The following is a 22,851-nucleotide window of genomic DNA, read 5'->3' as shown; positions in this document are numbered from 1 at the left end:
TTCGAGCACGTTCTTCTTTTTACCAAAATTCCATCTGCAAAACCATGTTCAATTTGAACTGAATAACCTTCAAAATTTTAATACAACTTTTATCTCTCAACTTTCTCTGTTCGCCGTCTCGGATTTATCGATTTACTTAATATACTCTTTCGACGTCCAAGTGCAATATAAAACCAAAACTCGTTGTTTCGGCATAGTGATAATAATAGCGGCGAATTGACAACGAAGAAAAATGTCAACGACGTTAGAAGACGCGCTATGCAGATATCCACCCAGCTACCCATCGCGCTGTGAGTCTAGAAAAACCTGTTTCTCAACGTGTCCACCGTGTCCAAATATTCAGCCACCGACGAATGGCACGTCTTCGGTTCATTTTCAAGTTACCTACACTCGCAACGGGTATGTTGATGAAATATTAACTTCAAAAGGAATATACGAAGATGCGATGATCACGGATTTTGTTTCCACAGCCTCGAATATTCACCTTGCTATTATCCTCGATCGATATGCTGTCCACCGCCAGAGATACCACCACCGAAAGTAACCCCTTGTTACGCGAGATTGTTCGATTCTCGCGGAAGACCAATTTGTTTATACTTTTAATAAATTATTCTTTCGATATACGAGCGATTTTCTATATCTGCCTATATATTTTGGTCATTCCTCTTAGCTATAAGTTTTCACGAAACTTCGGAAATAATAAAGAACAATTTGCTGTTACTTCGTCTCAGATAATTGGAGCGTATTCTACCCGTCAAGCCCGCTATGCCCGACAGTAAATTAATGGAACCGTTTCGCAATTCTTATAGTTTCTGTAGCGAACGCGACTTTAAACGTCGAGAAGAAAGAAGAGAAGGTTTTGTAGTTAGCCGTGTTACTTTTAAGTAAAGAATCGGACAATCGAACATACGTGTGAACATATTCGTTTAGTTACGTCAGAAAGGAAAAACAGAAGAAACGTAATCGATTCGAAGCGAATATATACAGATCTGTGTAAATTGTTCTCGTATTAAACAAACCCGATGAAAATTTGTTAGGCAATGCTGTGGATAAATTTCTAAGTCGCGCGAAGCTGTTATTTCCTTTTGGACGATTCATATCTAAAGATGCTGTAGGAAATAGTTTCGATTTTCGATAGAAATAAATCCTCCGGATAAACATGTCTTGTCGCGAAGAGAAAAGGCGTACCAGCACTCTGCCTCCACCGTGTTATCATTGCAAGCCTCCGCCGTTCTGTTGTCCGAAATACGGCTGTCCACCTCCTCAGCAATACCCACCTCTAAAATGTCGTTGTCCTCGTCCGTGCCCACCTTTCGTACGTTTTAAAATGCCTACAATTTGTATTAACGAGACTGGATTTAACGTTAACCTTCTTACATATTTTACAAAACTTTCGTTCTTCTTTCGATACGATAAAACTCTTCCTCAAGCTTTCTAAGATTAATTTGTACAATTTTTAACGACGGACACGTTTTCTTTTGCTGCTAGATATGTAGACAACGTCCAGAACCAGCACCGAAACCACCCGCACTGTACGTCGTTGACTGCTTACCACCTCCTTGTCCAGAGCCACCTCAATGTCCAGCACCAAAAATAGAACCACCACCATCCTGTGTACGATACTGTATTCGTTGCACGTGCGATGGCTCGACTTACTCTCCGCTTTATTTCTCTGATCTGCCAAAGTGTGAAATTTCTTCCTGTGCGAAGTGCTGCTGACTGTCGAGCTTAAAGATCATACTGTACTTCGTATTTTTAATTCTTGTATCGTATAAATTATTAAAAAGCTGAGACTTCTTTGATAGCGTGTCATATATTGCGATTAAATTGAATTAATTCTATTTGGTTAAATAAATTGCGTGATTTTCGAAGGAGCAATATTGATAGCAATATTCAATTTAATTTAATTGCTCGTTGTATATCTGAATAATTAGAAATAGTCAAACGATATCTGTATAACTTACTAGAAAGAATAATCTCGTTTCTTAACGAGATACTGATCTAGGGAGATAACTTCAGAGACGCCACATTTTCAATGACGTCGTGACATTGTAAGGGCAAGGGTAGTTGGCGCATATACGATAACATGTTAGAAGGTCAAGAAATGGCTGGCGAGAGAGGGGAAGAGGAAGTAAATCCGCTAGGAGTACGTTCAATTAATAACTTGTCTTTCGATCGGGACAGTTTTTTATTTACCATTCACAACGAATAAGAACAATTTTTTGGTTTTACAATTTACAACAGTATTGCAAACTTATCGAATCGGTTTATCAAATTGAATTCCATAGCTTCGTCCTATCTTAGTAGGAAAGTTAACCTTCGTAATTAACCTTCCTTCGTATCGGATTACGTTTGCAGCTTTACGAAGGCGAAAGAAATGAAAAAGGTGATAGGCATGGTAACGGGAAAGCTTTGCTTCCAAACGGCGATATGTACGTCGGACGATATTGCAAGGGATTGAGGCACGGTGCAGGACTTTACGTATTTAAAAACGGTGCTCGTTACGATGGTGAATGGAGACAAGGCGTTAAATACGGTCAAGGAACCTTTTGGTACCCCGACGGAACGCGATACGAGGGTAAGAAACGACAGATAGCCATTGGGGGAGGATGACGTCAAGGGATGGTCAGTTTTGAGTCTAAGTAACAATTTAATAATAAATTAATGACAAAATTCGAACTTTCAAGCTTTTTTCGTACTATCCGAAGCCTTTTATTTAATGAAATTTCTATATTTCCTTCGTCGTTTTAAAGCACCATTCACGTTTTTAACTCGCGTGAATTTCCCTTCGTAACCATACAGGGTGATTCGTAAATACGTGTTCATGCCTTAGGCAATGGATGTACATATTAAAATATGTAACTAAAAATCGTACGTTCTACGTGGCACAATTTGCGAATTATGCACGATCGAAGAAAGTATCGGAAGCGTCTGCAGGCCTTCGCGTCGAGGACTTTGAAAATATTTTCTTCGGTCATCCACAAGTCGAAAATTAACGTACGTACGGACATATGTTCGTACGAGATTTTTCACGCGTTCCGTAGGTGAGTGGAAACGTGACATGAAATATGGTTTTGGCGTATATTATTACGTAAATGGCGACGTTTACGAAGGTTCCTGGAAGAAAAATCTTCGACACGGCATGGGATCTTATCTTTACGCCGATACGAACACGAAATTTATGGGCACGTGGATCAAAGATCGTATGGAAGGGCCTGGCCAATTAATTCATCCTCGACATCGATTCCACGGATTTTGGGAACTGAATTTGGCGAGTTAATATTTACACGAATTATTTCTAAAATGTTTTATTAGTATATTATTATTATTAGCGACAAACGATTTGTAAAGTCATATAATCGTAAAGCGTGGATAAATATTAATAAAAGTGTAACGTAACAGCCTTATGGACGTGGCTGCTTCACTTTTGAAAACGCTTGCATGCAACATGGACACTACGTGCACGTGAAAGATCCTGATTACGACGAGACAAAGGAAGAACCCGTCGAGGTTAGAATTCATTTTTCAAGATATTTATCTTTCTTACGTAAGGATAATAAATATTCGATTCAGCAAGGACGAGTAACTGAACCTGCCGCGTTAGAAGCTGAAGCTGGCGAGGGAAATAAAAAATTAGAAGATACCGAGGGTGCAAAACTGGAAGAAGCTAAGCCTGTGCCATTTGAACCACTTGCTTTAAAGAAAGGCGTTATCGCATTATGGCGAGCCCGTTGCATTACGCCGTATAATGCTGATTTATTGCCACCTGAGCCAGTACCTCTACAGGAAGAGGTGAGATATGCATAATCAATAGGAATTATATATATATATATATATATATGTATACAGCGTGCTCGTTCCTACTTCACTAAACCGTGCTTATGTATAAACGTATACCGAACAATTACTTCACGATATTCAGATTTCAAAAATTTGCTTAAGTGTGCAGAGATCCGCTTTAAAAAAATGCAAGTAGAAAAATGAACCATCTGAAATAATTGCATATGCTTCCATATGAATATTTCCAGTTATTCCCATTTTTATCTGGCAGATTGTCAACACTGTGTTTATTAATAAAATCGCGGTATCTGCATTCAGAATCTCACTTTATCTTACTGAATACATCCGTTTTTGTAATTGCGTAAACAATCGAGTTACTCAACGAGCTATCTGTCATGAAGCTTCGCAAAATACGAGTTCCTTTCGTACAACTCTAGTAATAAAGGAAAATCGATATTTTTTAATTCTAGTTTGATTGCTTAAAAAATATTTAATTTTTAGGTATCTGTGGACTCTCTATTAGATAGGTGTTCGGAAGACTTAATAATGGCACCGGAACGATACTTAAAGTACGAAGACGAATACGAAGGTGAAGGCGGCGGTTATTACGAAGACGCTGATTATCCTGGATCATTCGTTGGAGCAATTTAATTTAAACAAATCAACGTTAAACGTGAAAAAGGAAATATTAATTTCTTCTTCGATTATAAACTTTTGCGCCATTTGTTAAAGAATCAAGCTTTTCTATGACCTAATTTCAATATTATTTTCTTACCGAAGCTTTGATAGCTTTGTGCACAAGGAGGAGGGTTATAAAAATTCGCTAAAATATTTCTCACAATAACAAATAAAAGTATAAAATGATAATTATAATACAATACAAAACTTGTACATGTTCGATAACAATTTTACATGTGGTTAGGCAAAAACGCAACGTGTTTTTAAGCACTTTATTTAGGAAATTATAATAATAAATGTGCGTATGTGCCCATAATATCAGACAATGTAAAGAACTTATTTTACAGGCACACGTAGGTCTTGTTCGGAAGTTTCATTTGTCAAAGTGTTTAAAGTATATATGTAACGTATATGTATACATACGTAAGGTGTATTACATTGAATATCAGCAACAGATAGAACGAGGATACGTTTTCATAATATTAGCTAAGCGTACGCTCAACATACGATTGCAGTCTATTCAGTTTTACTCCAAAGATCGATTTAACATAGTTTTAGATACGTAAATGATTTGTGTGTTTTCTATATGTATTCTTGAAAGCGCAAGCTCGCTTGTATCGTTCGATTATTTAAGTTTTCTTTTTTGTTTCTTTCTCTCTTTTATAACGCACAAGCGTGTGTATTTCAAAATTACGTTCGTCGATGGAAACACGTAAATATTTAGATACATAGATAGATAGATATATATATATAAAAAGAGAGAGAGAGAGAGAGAGAGAAAGAGAGAGAGGGGGAGAGAGAGATGATTTCGAAATATATTTACAACATTTGGTTGAACCGGACATAAATAGGAAGACAAAAACGCTGTTTTGAAAAAATACAGATAGTACAGATTAGTTCATAAGTCATATGAAAGTGGAGAACATTTTCCTTTTTAACATTAATAAAACGTCGAGGAATACATTTTGCTTTTCCAATCGAAAATTCTCCATCCTCCACTACATTAACCTAAATACCAATCAAATACGAAGATTTCTTAAAAATTGTTCTTTCTGACGATACTAATAAATACTGGCATTCAAATAGTTTCGAAATACTAAAAGGAGCGTGTATTTTAATATACATATGTATATTTTATATATATATATAGTTTACCCCTTAATCTTCAAACGAGTCTTTATAAAACGGTTATTCGACTACATTGACATAAAGCCTCAATGAAGGTCGAAAGGTTTTAAAAGGACGGAGGAGAGGGCAAAGGAATAAAAAAACGTGTTTTGCGAAGTATCGCAGTCTTTCAACAAGAAGCTATTATACAAGTAGATGTAACCATTTTCACTTGTAAAAGAACAGCTGATGTTTAATTAGACGCCACAATATGAATATCATGATTCAACACGTTAATGACGGCATAATTTCTCGTATATGTTATCACAGTGCTCGATGACACTTCCGTGTTAGAACATTTTTTTCTCTCTTCTTTTTATGACACGTCCTGAGATTCTACTCAAGTTAAGAATTCGAATCGGGTGTTGATGCGGGCGACCGATGTTTCGATAGCAAAATACTTCGTTCTACGATTTTGCGATTTCTTGGCACAATATCAAAAAAATTCGCATTTGTTGCGAACTATCCACAGCCCTGAATCGATTAAAGCATCATCGATTATTTTTGCTTCCTTCTTTCCTTTCCACTTTTTCTACCTATACACCAATTTTAAGAAATCGATCGGCTTTCCTATGGTGATTTGACCTAATTCATAGCAAAAGTCGCCTTAATTAATTAGACGTTGAAACACAATCGAGTACGCTTGAAAAATCAGGGAACGTTTCGACGATTGCAAGCATCAAATTTTGGGACTCGAACGCATTTTATGTGCATTTTAAACGTGCAAACGATCCGTTTGTAGATTGTTGTTTTAAGCATCTCAGGTACGTAAAGCGTGGACGAAATTTTGTGCCCTGTTATGACGTGATTTTTGTATATTCACAAAAAATGTTTGTTTTCAATTTGTCGTTTTGTTCCCAAAATGATAGATTTCTGAACGACTGTTTCTCTCCTTTAAAATGACACCATAGTGTTTTACATTAGATCGGGCGGTGGTCTTTGAAACGCGATGCTTGCTACTGAAATGCTGCAAAAGCCAGCGGTTATCACCCCCAAGAATATGTAAACGGCTGTAATTAGCCAAAAGGCGAATAAATACAATGTTTTGTTACAGTATTTGCCAAGAGATGGATCGTAATTTGGCTCATATTCCTTATATACCCACATTGAGCCTGTGGGCAAACACAGAGTATAAAAATTGGAAAATTATAAACACCTGGAGAAACATTTGATTCGTATATTTGTGTTACTAACCTATAATAAACCAGCCGAGCATAAAACAATTAATTAATGTTTGCGTGGGAGATTGTCTTATTCTTTCCTCGTCTCGTTCTTCCTGACGTTGACGTACTCTTGCAGACAAATGCAACAACTGCTTGAAAACACCAAAACCACCACCCACTAATAAATAAACAGGAATATACTCTCCTTGTGGGCAATCATAAAGATAAAGTCCTCCAATGACCATCATACATATTGGAACTACTATTGTTACTCCTAAGATAATAGTACATCCAACTGCAACCATCGAAATACAAAATTAATAATCCTTGTATTAAAACCTAGCGAAATATTAATTCACATTTTTGCTTACTAGTGCCTAGAAGTAATACAATAATATTTTTCAAAAAATCAAACACTCCTTTTGAAACTTTATGAGCTTCCCTCATACGACCAAACAATGAATCATAAGACGGAGGTGGAGCTAAAAAATAGAAACAATCGCTTCTTCAACATTCCAATCCTATAAATCGTTATTCAAAATTAAACCAAACAAAGATTTCTCCGCAATGATATTGTAGAGAATCAGACGGTAGAGATATTGTCTTCACTTTGATGAAATTACAAAAACAATTCGAGACAGACATAGATACACATATTCTGTTAAGAATATTATTTACCATTTGGATCTATGGCTTCTTCATAGGTAGGTGGTGCACCACAATCATTAGTCAGAGTCGATGGGTGTCCCAGAGGTAAATTAATATTGTGATACGAAGGTGGAGGGGTGTAACAAGTTGATGCTATCTCAGTGCCAGGATTTACACTTTCGCTGGTACTAACAAAATTACTTTGATTTATTTGGCTTAACGGCATCTCTTCACGTATGTTGGTTGCTTGAAGCCAATGCATAGGGTTTGCATTAAAGATTACTTGATGATTCGCCGTTGCCGTAACTGACAACAGCACGCATGTATTTTTCTAACCTATAAATAGCTTAGGCTACTTTGGTATCTGTTCGTATGTCGTTCAAAACTGCATAATATTAAAATATGGCACGAATTCTTAAAAAAGATACAAATCGCGTAATTGAGATCAATTTTATGTACTTTCGGCTATAATTGGATTGTTGATTCAGTTAAAGAAAAATAAACAATCTCAAGTACAACGTATATGCTGTTGAAAATTTCTCACGTCGGTGATTTGTTTGAGTTCACTGAACGAGCAGAAGGTAAAAATTATGCAACGTTCAGTTTCATTTCGAAAGAAAAAAAGATATATACTTTAGGAATGCACAAGAACTGTCACACCCCCGTTTCAGGAAACACAAAACAATGTTATTGCACGAACCGGCATCTACATTTGATTATGCCCACTTCTGGTTAAGCGAACCACTGCAAAATCGTTGCACCGCAAAAGCATGCAACATTTCTTATCGGTCTTATAACATAACGAAGTTATCTTCAAATTCCACTAATTCGTCAACTTGCATTTGCGCTACGATGCCCACAATAAACCATGTGCGACAGACTCCGTATCGAATATTTGCTATATCAATTAGTATCGATGGTATTCGATATAGGTCGATTTTCAATCGAGATCTCAACCCTAAGTGCGGGACTATTCGAAATTATAATCTTTAAAGCGCTTTAGATAATTTAAAAAATTAGTGCATGCGAAACGTTTTCGAGAAGTTTGGATATATCGAGTTGGGCAATTTACGAATCTAAAAATTTTTCTCAAATTTTATTTGTAAAATGCAATTTTTTCAAATGTCAATATTACAATAGGAATTTGATCTAATAGAGCTAAAGTCTCCATTGTTATTTAATCTGAAATCAGGAAAAACGAAACACTAACGAAGTAGACGTAACTTCCTACAGACTATTCTCGATAATCTCGTTAAATAACAGACATAAAAATTGATGCTTAGATATCTTGTTTGTTTTTCTTATTTTCTACAATATCATACACGATATTTTTTCTGCATTTAGTTTTACTTCCCGCGATTTCGTGTTTGATAAACTATAAAAAGTCACGCAACCACAATTATACTTATTTCGATGTACTTATAATGTTAAAAGAACGCGATTGTTAATGATCTATTATTTCGAAACAACCAATCATAGCGACAGTACAGTACACAGAAGGTTGTTTATGCCTTTAAATATGAACCGAACACCACTTGGAGAACATACAGGTTTTGCTAACAATTGTTGAACGATCTCTGTTAAAAGCCGTCACCATGAAGTTATCGATTGAAAAATTATTATCAGTGGTTATTCTGTCTATTGTTTCATTATCGCATGTCAAGGTAAAGACTGAAACAATTGTATAAACCCACAGTATCGAATATATAATATAGTTTTAATAGTTATAATTTTTTCTTTATATTTTTTAGGCTGCCACCAAAGTTACAGTTACCGATTTTTACGTAGACGTCCCAGACAACGAGTTGGTCGATTCATGGACTCACAGCCTAGCGGATAATCTTATTTCTTCACAGATTTTTGTCAAACAGGATTGTCCAGGTGAAATAGAGGTATATCTTGATTTAAATATTATTTAATTTTAACGTTATTATTTACTATTTCGGACTCTACCTTCTCCTCTTCGTCACCTCCTTTCCTATCATCCTTCCTAAGTAAATTAGATAGTTATCTACAAAAATTTAATATATTTTCCAATTTCCTCATAAAAACTTGTTAATACGATAGATGGCAATATTTTGATATTCCATTTTAGGCCGATATAATGGTTTATAAAGGCGATGACATAGTTAGTCAAAAGAACAAGAAATTTGATAAACCAATGAAGGACTTCGAAAGCTATGATATTTGTGCGTCGATGGAAACCCCAGATTTGGAAGATGATTCGTGCTCTGTCGCACAGGTAAGAAGTTTATATGCATATAATACAAAATATTTCGTCAACATTTTAAAATCTCTTTTTTTTGAGTCGAATGTTTCATAATTACATATTATATATAAAATAATATATATTAATTATATTGATAAAAATATTAGTTATATATTATACGATACATATCCGGCACAATTAAATAATTGTAAAATGTTTCGATACATTTACATAATTATCAGCACAAGTTATACATATAAGTACCTCTTTTGTTTTTAATTTACGTATTCATATGTTACGTATACATAATTTAAGCTACATATTGATATTAAAATGTGATTTTCATCACCCAGGGTGAACAAACAGCTTCAGATTGCGATGTAAGCGATTGGTTCAGCAGTATGAAACCCGGAGATTATGTTGCAAAATGTGATTTCAAGCAAGGTGACAAGCTAATTTCTAGTGTCACACTAAACGTAAAAGTAGAAGCTGAGCAGTAATAAAATATTTGATTTCGTTCGAAATTACACTATCAGATATCCTTCAACGTTTATATTTATTATATCCTATGCATGATTGTAATTATTACTTACTTAATGTTGTAAAAGTAACTCCTATTTTCTTTGGATAATAAAGATATTACCATACACACGGATACTTAATTTTAGGTTTATGTTAACTTTATTTTTCATATATACATATATGCTTCATCTTTTAATATAAAAATTGTAATAAAAAATTCTTTACTATTGTTCAAAATGCATCATTTCCTCTATTATTAATTGTAAATGTTATATAAACACATATAATCAATCTCCATTGTTCTTCGCCGGACACATTTCAAAAAGCTCAACAAAATGGCTTGTTTTTGAAAAAGACAGATAATAACAAAGCAAAAAGTGAAGATACAAGAGAAGTATGCTAACTTTACTTATATTCCCAAATCTTATTTTATCCACTGTATACTTTTCTTCTGCCAACGCCTGTATGAATTCTGACTGGACTGCCACCTTGTGTGAATCATCGAGTACATTCTGCTGCGAGGTAATAACAAATAGTAGCATTTTAATGTAATGATATTATTTAATATGCTAATAAAGTAACACTTAAAAAAATTCTCTTTATCTATTTACACTATATCACGCAGATATTAGTTTTGAATAAACTAAAAATACCTACTTTGATATTACTATTTCTTCGCACACTTAATATATTAGATGAATTATTATTCTTTTCTATAACAAAATCCCATTATTATTTTAGTATATTACATATATGGCAATATGGCTCAAACATAAATAATAATAAGGATAAAATTATTAACAGATAGATGACATAAAATCTTACTAATGAAATGGTAACTCAATTTTGTATTTTTCCTTGGAATCATTAGTTTTTGAAATTTTATAGGTAGACATTTTGTCTTTCTTATATTCCTAATATTTATTTCTGGTGATTGATGTACATCATGCTGTTATTTTAAAAGAATAAATTTATTAAATAAATTATCAAATAAAATTCAGTATAAAATTTCCTAAAACGTAATATATTTTATCATTAAACTTACTTTATTATTTTCTAATTTTTCTACTTTTTGTAAGCTGTCAGTAGGGCCTGAAATAACAAATAAATGAACAACGTTCGTACATGGACTTATGAATAAAAATAATTTTATATAACAGTTTTTTCCAAAACAATTTAAAATACCTTTTGATCGATGACAGACTTTTTCTGAAATCTTTTCATTGAAGGAAACTACATTTGTTGTATTTGAATCCTTCAAATTATACATTCGTTGTGTCGATTAACTTAGAAATGAGAATCTATTTAATTCTTTTCTATAGCAATAAAAACATATCTAGTATAAATACATACGTATTTATCGTTGAAAAAATATGGAAAATTGATATTTCCATTTTAATCTATATGTTCAACGCACTTGTAGTTAATACAATAGGATATCTTGGTAATTTTCGAACACATGATATATTATACGTTAAAAATCAAACTATTTAGATGCTAAGCAAATTGTCCAATTTTAATGACGTTGTAAATATTAATATCGCGTTTGAATTCTGTCTTGACTTTTCTCTATGAAGATAGTTACGGATCGTGGCAAGAATGTTAACTTCGACATTAAATGCCAGACAAGAAAATAACGGTGAATATGCAAAGCCACGGGAAATTGATTTTATGAAGTTTTATTTATATTCAATTTAATCGTGTTATTTATATTTGATAGAATGATGGATTGATAGAATCAACATATTTTAAATATATTATTTAACTTATCATTCGAGTTGTCAATTTTTGTCATAGTCACACGGTCAAAAGTAAACAATCACAAACGGTAGATGCATAAAGTGCGTAATCAGAAATTAATTTAAATGATATATTGAATTGTTTAAAACTGTGTGGTATACCGGTGTGGTTATCATCATGACAAATATTTGTTGTATATGTGGGAAAACGAAATGTTCGTATAAATGTCCTGTTTGTGAAGAAGCTTAGTAAGTATGATAGAGGTTATATTCATACTGACAATATTTTAAATAAGCTTTGATGTGTAATGATTTTAAGAAATATGAATACGTGCATATGTATATCATATATATATGAGACTATTGTAATTTTATTGTATATTGTTGTAATTTTAATCAAAATATAAATTATTTAATATGATAATGCATAGTAACATGTAATAATATTTGTTATTAGTTTGTATTTATTTAGTTTTGAGATAAGAAAATTCTGTTTATGTTTAGCGAAGATTTATCAGAATAAATAATAAGAACAGATTTCTTTTAAACAAAATTGATAAACTTCTTTATGTGGAAATATTTGTATGTTAGTAATACATTAAAAGTACAAATATTCCCTTAATATTGCATCAGTTCTTTCTTTCATTTAAAAATATTATATTTCTTATAAAGACAACTTTATTCTGTAGTTTAATAATTTATTGTGTGTATTAGTTGTTCCATAGGTTGCTGTAAGGAGCATAAACTAAATAATTGTCAATCACTGAAGTCTCAGGAGAACGAAGTTATAGAAGATACGAAGGATAAAATTAAATATGATTTTCCGACAGAAGACACAGTTCCCATTGAAAAATTGAACCAGTTACATCATAGTGAAGAATTAAAGAACTGCTTAAAGAATCCGCATGTACGAAATATAATGCGTGCAATTTTAACAGATAAGAATCCAACAAGAGCTATCGCTTTAGCTATGACTGAACCAATATTTGTAGAAATGGCAGATGCTTGTTTGAAAGTTGTTGAACCTGAAGTTAACGATGAATTATGTTAATATATATAGATCTATATCACATTAGAACACATATGAGGAGATTACAATAAAATATTTTTATATAAATACTTTATACTTCTTCTTTGTATCTATATAATCGGTAATATATTTCCTTTAGAAAACTTTTTCTTCAGCTTAAGTAGCATTATAGTTAATCAAATGAATTTTTAAATTGTTATAAATAGATACAAAATAACATAAATGTCCGGTTATATTTTGTATAAAAACATTTATTAAAAAATCAATGTAAAACTTGCATTTATTAAACATAGAATGATAATAACTGATGTATGCTCATATAATGGTGGCAATATTTAGACTTCAGGGATGGTAGCATTTTCGCAAAGATGAAGATTACACATTAAAAGAGAAACAAACAAGCAAATAATTTTGATACAATGTTTACATATAGATAAATAACAAATTGTTCTCTTTAAAAAGTGATTAACAACAATAGCAAAATACTAAAAGATATGATATTAAAGCCTTGAATGAAAAGAATAGTGAAGCGATATATAATCTTCGAGATCTGTCGGTATTTCTGTTCCGTCCAATTCCTTTTGAAGAAAATGATACCTTTTTCGAACATGATAAGCTGCCATTTTTGGTTGTCTATCTCTTGTAAATACACCTTTCTTGTTGCCACCTACTCGAATGAATGCTTTAAACATAAATTTATTATTAGCTATTAGTGTTTGTATTAATTAATAGCTTTAATTGTATTTTTCTTCTCGACACTTTTGCTTACTTTGAGCTGTTCGAAAGTCGGCAAAATTCCAAATAAATTCCCCAATAAAAAATCCTTCGTTTCTTAGTTGATCAAAGGCTTCAAAATGTTTAGATAATACTTCCTTCTGATACTCTTCGCTCCATATATATTCAGGCAACTGGAAAATGACGAACAGTGTTAATAAATTTGAACTACAGTCCAAAGAAGTTCTTTTAATTAAGATTTAAAAGATTTTATCTATACTAAAATAGTTGTTAACAATTTATAGATTGCAACAACACATATATAAATTCAAAATGATATTTTATTCCTAGTGAAATGTTTCCTAATATTTAATACGAAACGCATCAGCAAAAGGATTAACACTAAACTCAACTAACTAAATATGAATGAAAGATGTAATTAGATCTTGTAATTAGCTGAAAGACAATAAAATATCGTCGACATTAATATTAATATATATGTATATATTGACAATTACTTCTGATGTTTAAGTCATAAGTTTGCAACGTGGAAAATCCTAAAGCGTAAAAAAGATTAAAAGATGCTACTGTTCTTGATTTGGTTTGAATTCCATGTAATTACTGGATAAGTTACCTCGTGTAATCCAGGCATAGTATCAGCTCCATACTCGGACATAAGCACAGGCTTATTATATTTTCTGTGCCACGCTTCAGCCTCTTCTATAACTCTGGTCGTTATTGTATCGAGCCGACCTGGGTTATTATACCAAGCGTTATAACGATTAAAGCTAATTACATCAAGGTATTCGCCTGCTTTGTCTTCCTACAAAATAATCATCTGATTTTTATTAAAGATTCGAGTCAAATGTATTAATTTTTATAAATTAACGCATGTATTTGGAAAAAAATCGTTCGATATCGAAGAAAATTCGCTTAGTTACGCTACAAATATACAGAACACTTTTTCGAGGAATAAAGTATTAACATTTCAAAGTCAATTCTATGCAATTCATAGAATGCAAATAAATTTTTTTTCATTCGCTCTTCAGCCACCACGTACTAGGTAAATTCATCATCGAAGAGTGTAAAAACTTAGACTTTATATCGAGATTTCGTCAAGAGAAAAGATGCGATACATAGTTTTTTGGAACATTCTATTTTACAAGGAAAACGATAACGACTATACGATATAAATGTTTGCGAAAGTAACCTGAACTGCTCGAGCCATGGCAATAGTAATTGGTCTGGTAGGATCGAGTGCTTTCGTATGATGAGCAACTTGTTTAAAGTATTCACCAGCTTCCGGAAGTTGCGTCCTGGGCTCATTAGCGATGGACCACATAATTACCGAAGGTCGATTCTTATCCCTCCTTATGAGCTCCGATAACGAGTCTTTGTGACGTGCAAGAAGAATCGGTGAAAAATTTTCAGTGTCTACCGAAGGACATTCGCCGATGATGAGAAAACCTAACCTTTGGAAAACAAATAAGGTAAAAGATATATGTAGCAGTTAAAGGTAAAATCGAATTGAAGAGTATGCTGACCTTTTCTGATTTATGTGGTATTTTTTTTATATAGATGACATATAATATATACGCGATTTATATTAAAAACTGTTTAAAAAAGGGGCACATAATTTATACATCAATAATATTGGATATTTTTACACGATAAAAAGTAGAAAGTGGGGATTACCGGTCAGCAGTATCAAGTACTTCATCGCTGTAAGGATAATGACTGGTTCTATAGGCATTAGCACCGATCCATTGTAGTAGCTCATGATCCCTGGCAACGGTGACCAAATCGAGACCGCGTCCTCTCAGAATCGAATCCTCGTGTCTACCAAATCCTCGCATGTACACGGGCTTATCGTTAAGTAATAAACTCGTATTCGTCCAGGCCAATGTTCTGATGCCAATTGGAAGCCTGTAGACGTCTACTTTGCTGTCATTCGCCACCGACAATGTAACCTTAGAATCGTAATGTTATTCCTGGTTACGTTTGCAATATATTTTGCAGGCTTGGGCAAATTTTGGTTGAAATATAGATAGAAGGTAATAATTTGTAAGAATCGTTTTAACCACTTTGTTACTTTTATTTTAGGAATAAGGAAGAACAACGGAGTAAAGAGATAGAGTACACGTTACATACCTTTAGGGTGTAAAGGTATCCAGGACTAGGATTCATACCCCTAGGCCACCAGAGCTTAGGAAATGGTACCTTTAGCGTACCGGAAAGTCCGTAAATAGGCTCCTGTATAGCTAAAATACCCTTGGCATCGAACAGGCTTACTCTACAGATAGGAATTTCATGCTCCTGCAGGCCTGCCGGTTGAATTATGTATTTTACGATACCAGTATCACCGATTAGTCCGGTCTTTACAGTAATATCTTCGATGTAGACGCGTGGTTTTGTATGCAGCAAAACTGGTCTGTAATTTGGAAACGTTACATTAACTCTGTTTGATATCTTATCGCTGCGGTGAAAGCCGGTAAATTTGCTCGCACGCATTTTTCAACTATTCTGCGTAAATTATTCCGCTCTGTTACTTTGCTGTTGTTCGTCTCGTAAACATGTATCTCTATGAATCTATTTTGTCACCGTTGTTTCTACGCATCAGTGAGAAAGGTGAGATTTTTTGAAAGGCCAACAAATAGGCCATTTTACTACGTAATATAAATTTCATCTTATAGTTATAAATCAGTTATACACATATATATTTTGTGCTATTTTACAGTAGGAAAACACATACATATATACATATATGATATTCCTTGCTATTTATATGTAAGTAAAACTATATTCGATTTGTTTCAAGTATCGGAAACGCTCGATATATCTTGTTGATGTTAACAAGATATAAGAATATAAAAATCGTATAAACGCTAACTTTTTCACGCTTACCTGTGTATGCCAGCATAATTGAAAAAATCGAAAGTGTAAGTTTGCAAGCGTATCGTTCCGTTATCGACGGGAGTGAAGATAATTTTTCCTTGTGGTATGCTAGTTTGAAGCAAAGTATTATCAACTGCGACGGTTATGCGATTTTTACCGCCATAAATCAAATACGAAGATATCTCGGCTTCAAACGGAAGATGACCCATTTCATGGTTGGTTACCAGATCATCGTTTATCCACTAGAACACAAAAGGAATATATATATGTATATATAGCCAAACGACATACATATTTATATGTTGCGGACGAAGTCCGCAGGGTATGCGGAGTCGGTTTTGCCCGGACAATGTCGGCATTACATACCGTTGCCTAGCAAAGTTCGAAGAAATAGTTCGAGAATTTCGAATATGGACCTCTGTAACACGAGAAAAATTGACATTGCCCACCATCGTGTAAGCAATGTCGGCAACTATTATTTCTTTGCGAACTTTGTCAGGCTCGAAGTGGACATTGCGAATAATGATAAATCTATTTTTCAAGGCAACGCCGCCCTAAGTCTTTCCAGTTTTATTCGTCTCAGTCGTACCATTCCTTTCGAAACGAAGTATCGGTGTGGGTTTAGGCATATAAAAGTCTTTGGCCGGCCGGAGTTGGCCGACAACTCTGCGTCTCCATGCCATCGACTGGAGATTTTTATGTGACCAACCGCATACCGTGAGAAGTGTGATTAAACGATTCCTTGGCAAAAAAGATGTAACAAGTGGCACACGAAGCGGACGTCCAGGGGCTCGCAGACCGAGGAAAAAGATAGTCGATACAACAAGAGAAGAACCTAAGATTACATCCTCGGAAATAATTGGAATAGTAAAAAGCGAACCTAAGGAAAAACGTCTCGTAACAGTTCAAAGTCCACTGAGAACTTGCTGGATATGAATCAAGAGCTGCAAGACGAAAACCATGAATTAGCAAAGTAAGAAAAGATCGAATTTTGATGGAAGTTTGCTGTTAATTATGTATACACGAAAATATAGCATTCTGGGACAAAATACCGTTCTCGGACGAAAGCAAGTTTCATATTTTTCAACGTGATGGACGGGTTTTAATATGGCGAAAACCGAATACTGAATTAGATGAATAAAACATTGTCCAAGCCATCAAACACAGGGGTGATGGGGTAATGGTACGGCGTTGTATGAGCTTCTCTTGATGTAGGAGGTCATATATCCTGGACAAATGTGATTATTTAAATATTTTAAAGCAAAAGTGCGGAAATATAAAATGCAGAACAAGATTATTATTTTCAACGGTATAATGATCTCAAACATACTGTTAGACAGTAGATCATTTTTAATATACCAAATCTAAATCATGCGGTGTATCTTTGTTCTGAATTAGGAAAAAGAATTTATAACGCATCGTATTACGTCTAAGCAAGAATCGAAGAAAGTATTCCTTGAAGAATGGCGCGAAGTAGGTCCAAAAATCACGAAGATATCGCTACATTCAATGCGTAATCGTCTGAAAGCTGTTGTAAAAAAAGAAAAAGATTGCGTACTAAATATTAATAATAAATCTATTTCAAGTTTAATGATTCGCCGTTTGTTACATCTTCTTTGTATTTAAGAATTTGCGTCGATCGTACGACGTTAACAAAGGATAGAAAAGATTGTTGTAAAAATAGTAAAATAGTAAAACAATAGAAAAGTAAAATAGTTACCACTTGCGCGAGGTAATTGACAGAACCAAATCTGACAAAGACTCTTTGTTCTCGCCAAGAAGGAGGTGCGAAGAAAGATCGTTGATACCAAACGCTGCCCATATGATCTCTCAAATCCCTGGAGGTTGTAATGTCGTTATACGACGAAGGTACTGGCATTTGCATCACATTTCCTACCTAGACGAAGCGGTATACACACCTACATAAGTGAATTCCCGTTGACAACGTATAATTTTGTAAAATTTATATTTACGCAACTTCAATTCTGCACGTTTATGCAACAGGTACAATTAAACAAAATGTATCGCTTTCGCTATTTGCAAGTCATCTTAAACTGTACCTTGTTTTACACTTTGAACTTTCCGAAATCTAATTTCTGTAATTTCATACTTACTAAAATAGAACTACGATTTAATGAACAATTGATGATTATAATATAGCATATATGTATGTATATATGTATGTGGTGTATGGTATTAGGTATATAGTATATCTAACATAGCAATTTGCGATCGATGACTTTAACGTTCTCGGTGGATCGCGCATGTTCGTGCAAATTTATATTTCTATCGATACGACGAGACAGTTAAAACGTAAATAAAAATTTATTTCGTCCATCAAATATTACGACGAACTTTGAATATTTTTATATACATGTGTTTATACGTATTTTGATACGTTCTTATATTTTAGAAGAATCCACTATCTACTTACAGATATTATGAAACGATTTTCTTTTCGTAACACTTTTACGTTGTTTAAATCGATAGGACTATGCTATATTTTCTTTAACCATAACCATAGGAGAAGTGAAAAATATGTGTTTTTTGTTTTACGATACCTTTGATAGTTCATCGGCAAACCATGCCTCTCTATAACCCATTAGCGCGTCTCCTGATGGGGAAATGACAAAATCCCACATGCCATCTAGAGATTTCACCTTAATACGGGATGAATTTGTTAAATTTAATCGTTGAATAATCTAATTATCGAATGAGCGATTTCACATGTCAATATCATAGCTAAAGCTTTTTTATTATTAGAATTTGGTACATGAAAGCAACACGTTTAAGTAGGCGACAATGTGTACCGCTGATAGAAATAAGAAATTTCAAATTACCTCTCGCGATTCACTTTCCCGTGGATATAACATTCCCGGGAGTGGCGAGGGTATATCCTCTTCCTGGGGCAGAGGTGAATACTCTATCGGAGTTTCGGGATATTCAATTTCTGGACCCGATTCCCCGGCCATTACCGCGCTAATTACAAGAAACACTAAACGCCACATTTTTCCGTGGTTTTCCTGAAACGAAATAACCGAACGGAGGATTACGTTTCTGTTTTCTTTGGAAACATAAGAAACTATAGTGAAGTATTTTTTTAATAACAAATTTTTATTAACGGTAAATTTATTGCAGTCGTTTAAGATAAATGTTCGCCTCCTTGCGATCGTCCTAGAGACATTGAAGAGTAAAATAGGAAAAATGAAATCGACGTCTGCGTTGGTTCTGAGGAAATAGCCTATAACGTTTTATTTAGGCTTATCCTGTGTATTTGAATTCAATTATACGAATAGTCAGCGATATCGGTTAACGATAAAGAATTAGAAATCCGCAATGTCAAGTACGTTCTTGAATAAATAAAAAAATAAATAAAATAAAGTAAAGTAAAATATAAAATATTAAATGTTCGAGACTATTTATAATAAACGTGTAAGTACGTGTATCTAATCTTCAATTAGAAAAGAAGAAACTTCAAAATCGACGTCGTTAAAGACATTTGATCGAAGGCATGAAAAATCCAAATTATCGGTCGTTGTATTCGACCGACAGAGGCAACATCCTCGGCCGCGTGTATAAAAAATTAATGTTGATTATTAATGGGTTAACTTAATATAAAAGGAGGTAGTAAGTGGTGTGTACCGTAGGGTCTCGTTCACATCAATATCGGCTTCCTGGCACGGTGCCCTCCTACGAGAGCAGACTTCCCTTCCCAAAGCATCAAATCGTTTCCTCGTGTCGCACGTGCACACCGTCGTCGCTGTCCCTAATTCTACGAATGGACATCATGAGAACATAACAATTGCCACTGTTTATAACGATGGGAATGATATTTTCACAGACGGTATCGACAGTCCAATTATTTACGATACTGCATGCGATTATACGCATGCTTTGCAAATACCTGCCAAATCACCGCTAAACGATCGTTAATTTCTCATCGACATTCAAAGAAACGTACTCGCACATCGATTCCACGTAGTTGTTTGTGCTTTGCTAAAGTCGATGTGTACAGAAAGTTTCGATCTTTTCCTGACGAACTACAAAGAGCACGATTCGCTTGTATTAGACCGTATTAGTTGAGAGAAAGCTTCGTCGCTATCGAATATCTTATCTTTGTTGTTAAAATATTCTTTTATCGTCTAGTCCAGTCCTTTCCTGGATCTAATTTTGTTATGTTATTGATTACTACCTCGACTAAATCGTTGATCTTTACTTCAACCGCAGATAACGCCATTTGTTATTAGTATTATTATCTTTGTTATTGGTTTCAATTTGCGATAGTCTTTTTATTAATACTTATCGGCCTAATCGATGAGTTAAAGGGCAAACGCGAGTCAGCATTCTGTTGTAATCAGATTTGTTATTTCCGTTTTATTTATACAATTTGGAAATTTCTATTTCAGCATAGTAGGACCAGACTTTTAGAAGGATCTTGTTACGGTTCTCGAACTTTTATATCCCACGCTCTCGTTCCAATGAACGAAAGAAACGTTGTCTCTCGCCAAGAATTTTTGCATGCATAGGTTTGAAACGGCAGATTGCACGAATTTAAGAAATGTCTCGCCGATTGTAAGTCACGTTTGATCGGAAAGTGGAAGATTTGTCGTTAGGAAAATGACGCGCTATTACACAACGAATTATCCAACTTTGAAAGAAGAATTTTGAAAGAAGAGTTTTAACTCGCCGGCTTGTTAGACGCGAAATAGAAGATCTACGTAAGTACACGTGCTTGCACAGAGAAGTGCGAAGATTCTTCTTCCTATTCTTCTCTAAATGTCTACGATCCGCGTATTTCAATCACGAGATTCGTTGCCTGGCGACGAACGATCGCCTACTATATCGATTTCCTAATTGCGAACCAATTGCTTTCGATGTTCTTATCGATCAAGATCAGTTTGGTACAAAACACTCACCTTTACTGTATTTAGATGGAAAAGTTCATCGAATGGCAAACATTCGAGAAGATTGTCGCGCAACAGGCACTGCAAATCGTTGGTTCGAATAGTTTCGCGATAATTATCCGAAGAAAGGAAAAGTTACGGTGGTTTCTTCGTTTCCGGACGCGGTTAATGCAGCATCGCTCGTCGCGTCGTTGGAACTTGGCACGTTCTCTCCTGTTCGGATCTTACACGCTACTAGACTAGAGAATCGGTTGTACCTATCCCATCGGACCGCACTGTGGCTCGCCAACCGACTGGCTTGCTCTTATATATCGGGTGTCCGCGCCCAACCGGCTACAACATTATGTCGCCGCGTATCATCATTTCTGATTCAACGACATGAATGGAAGAGATCATCGGAAAGACTAGTTTCTAACACTACCGGATATCTTTTTATCAGAGACGTTCCGCATCGTCGTTTTGTTTCTCTGAAATTTTAATCTCACAGTTTGCGAAAATTACCCATTTTGTTTCTTTTTATCGTTCTAATTATCAACCACGTGAAAACATAAAGGCGTAATTGGAATATTCGCGTAACCTTCTTCCCTGGATGAGCTTAAGCTTCAAGAAAATGTATTTATAGAAATTTTAGCATTCGAGAGAAGTCGAAGACTTGGATAGCCTCGTAGTGCAAAAATTTTGTTGAAACATACGCGATAATCGGCGAAAGGTGAATTTCATCCTCGTTGATTTCTTGCCAATAACGCGGTTGAACGTTTGACTGGTCAGGCGATTCGTTTAAATCCGTTATATCGTTCGAAGAATGTTTCGTTTCCTACGATATATTTCTTAGGCTCTGGACGAATTTCTCGTCGTTTTAAATAATTAAATCGAGCATTTTGAATCCGCCATGAATAACAGGATTCAGTATAGAATCGTTATTGACCGTTATATTCAATTCGTCTGGCAATTAATTGCGATTATTCAGAAGATATCGAGAAACAGGATAACATGGCTGGTTGTTTCGAGAAAATAAAGTCCAAGGTATGGTACGCTTAACCGCAGGTACCTTAACTCTGAGTGAATCTTAAATTAGTATTCCGTGTAAACAGAGTTCGTTAACATTTGCAGGTTAGTTTCCGGATTTCTTGCCTGACGTTCCCTTTTACTTAAAGATTGCGTTATCGCGATGACACTGTTTGAATTCTCTGCGTGCATATACTTGAACTTTATACTTTATCGCATCGTAGCAGGCATTTTCTTTGTATACTTATTATGGTTATCACATATTTCACTGGGTAAAAGATAACAGACTTAGCTTTCTTAACAAGTGTATATAACTTTTATCGATACATGACGCGGTTATGTTTTAAAAATATCGCCTTCTATATTTTCGAATAACTGGAAAATAACCGACAAGAAT

At 34.4% G+C, this 22,851-nt stretch overlaps 7 protein-coding genes across 10 annotated transcripts; 4 read left to right on the top strand and 3 right to left on the bottom strand.

Annotated features, from left to right (window-relative positions):
- The first annotated feature begins 67 nt into the window (after window positions 1-67).
- Window positions 68-1,797, top strand: LOC122571157 (small proline-rich protein 2D-like). Its single transcript, XM_043734542.1, has 2 exons — window positions 68-1,315; window positions 1,489-1,797. Exons 1-2 carry the CDS (start codon window positions 1,160-1,162, stop codon window positions 1,717-1,719), a joined length of 387 nt encoding a protein of 128 aa, XP_043590477.1. The 5' UTR covers window positions 68-1,159; the 3' UTR covers window positions 1,720-1,797.
- Window positions 1,798-1,946: 149 nt separating this feature from the next.
- LOC122571155 (radial spoke head 1 homolog) lies at window positions 1,947-4,565 on the top strand. Of its 3 annotated transcripts, XM_043734539.1 has the most exons (6): window positions 1,947-2,146; window positions 2,359-2,578; window positions 3,045-3,271; window positions 3,403-3,510; window positions 3,574-3,792; window positions 4,282-4,565. In XM_043734539.1, exons 1-6 carry the CDS (start codon window positions 2,087-2,089, stop codon window positions 4,429-4,431), a joined length of 984 nt encoding a protein of 327 aa, XP_043590474.1. In that variant the 5' UTR covers window positions 1,947-2,086; the 3' UTR covers window positions 4,432-4,565. The 3 variants fall into 3 exon arrangements, with proteins under 3 accessions (XP_043590474.1, XP_043590475.1, XP_043590473.1); XM_043734540.1 differs by having other exon boundaries at window positions 3,114-3,271; window positions 3,403-3,792; XM_043734538.1 differs by having other exon boundaries at window positions 3,403-3,792.
- Window positions 4,566-4,716: 151 nt separating this feature from the next.
- Window positions 4,717-8,313, bottom strand: LOC122571156. Its single transcript, XM_043734541.1, has 4 exons — window positions 7,467-8,313; window positions 7,160-7,270; window positions 6,820-7,083; window positions 4,717-6,737 (listed from the first exon to the last, which is right to left on the bottom strand). Exons 1-4 carry the CDS (start codon window positions 7,696-7,698, stop codon window positions 6,541-6,543), a joined length of 804 nt encoding a protein of 267 aa, XP_043590476.1. The 5' UTR covers window positions 7,699-8,313; the 3' UTR covers window positions 4,717-6,540.
- A 628-nt stretch (window positions 8,314-8,941) lies between these two features.
- LOC122571246 lies at window positions 8,942-10,292 on the top strand. Its single transcript, XM_043734795.1, has 4 exons — window positions 8,942-9,100; window positions 9,188-9,328; window positions 9,532-9,678; window positions 9,999-10,292. Exons 1-4 carry the CDS (start codon window positions 9,032-9,034, stop codon window positions 10,143-10,145), a joined length of 504 nt encoding a protein of 167 aa, XP_043590730.1. The 5' UTR covers window positions 8,942-9,031; the 3' UTR covers window positions 10,146-10,292.
- Window positions 10,293-10,393: 101 nt separating this feature from the next.
- On the bottom strand, window positions 10,394-11,437 carry LOC122570857. The gene is made up of 5 exons (XM_043733744.1): window positions 11,353-11,437; window positions 11,213-11,259; window positions 10,993-11,116; window positions 10,825-10,880; window positions 10,394-10,679 (listed from the first exon to the last, which is right to left on the bottom strand). The coding sequence occupies exons 1-5, from the start codon at window positions 11,435-11,437 to the stop codon at window positions 10,455-10,457; spliced, it is 537 nt and encodes a 178-aa protein (XP_043589679.1). The 3' UTR covers window positions 10,394-10,454.
- Window positions 11,438-11,747: 310 nt separating this feature from the next.
- Window positions 11,748-13,015, top strand: LOC122570963 (zinc finger HIT domain-containing protein 3). The gene is made up of 2 exons (XM_043734032.1): window positions 11,748-12,155; window positions 12,621-13,015. The coding sequence occupies exons 1-2, from the start codon at window positions 12,085-12,087 to the stop codon at window positions 12,955-12,957; spliced, it is 408 nt and encodes a 135-aa protein (XP_043589967.1). The 5' UTR covers window positions 11,748-12,084; the 3' UTR covers window positions 12,958-13,015.
- Window positions 13,016-13,169: 154 nt separating this feature from the next.
- Window positions 13,170-21,739, bottom strand: LOC122570959 (beta-glucuronidase-like). Of its 2 annotated transcripts, XM_043734024.1 has the most exons (12): window positions 21,462-21,739; window positions 20,188-20,317; window positions 19,386-19,568; window positions 19,107-19,205; window positions 18,266-18,442; window positions 16,555-16,787; window positions 15,802-16,081; window positions 15,346-15,620; window positions 14,861-15,122; window positions 14,285-14,473; window positions 13,706-13,844; window positions 13,170-13,618 (listed from the first exon to the last, which is right to left on the bottom strand). In XM_043734024.1, the coding sequence occupies exons 3-12, from the start codon at window positions 19,551-19,553 to the stop codon at window positions 13,437-13,439; spliced, it is 2,004 nt and encodes a 667-aa protein (XP_043589959.1). In that variant the 5' UTR covers window positions 19,554-19,568; window positions 20,188-20,317; window positions 21,462-21,739; the 3' UTR covers window positions 13,170-13,436. The 2 variants fall into 2 exon arrangements, with proteins under 2 accessions (XP_043589959.1, XP_043589960.1); XM_043734025.1 differs by lacking the exon at window positions 20,188-20,317.
- Between the last annotated feature and the right edge of the window lie 1,112 nt (window positions 21,740-22,851).

Source organism: Bombus pyrosoma, linkage group LG9, assembly GCF_014825855.1.
Source record: "Bombus pyrosoma isolate SC7728 linkage group LG9, ASM1482585v1, whole genome shotgun sequence".
Lineage (NCBI taxonomy): Eukaryota > Metazoa > Arthropoda > Insecta > Hymenoptera > Apidae > Bombus > Bombus pyrosoma.
The sequence above is the reverse complement of the archived record's forward strand: the minus strand, read 5'-3'. Positions and strand labels throughout refer to the sequence as shown.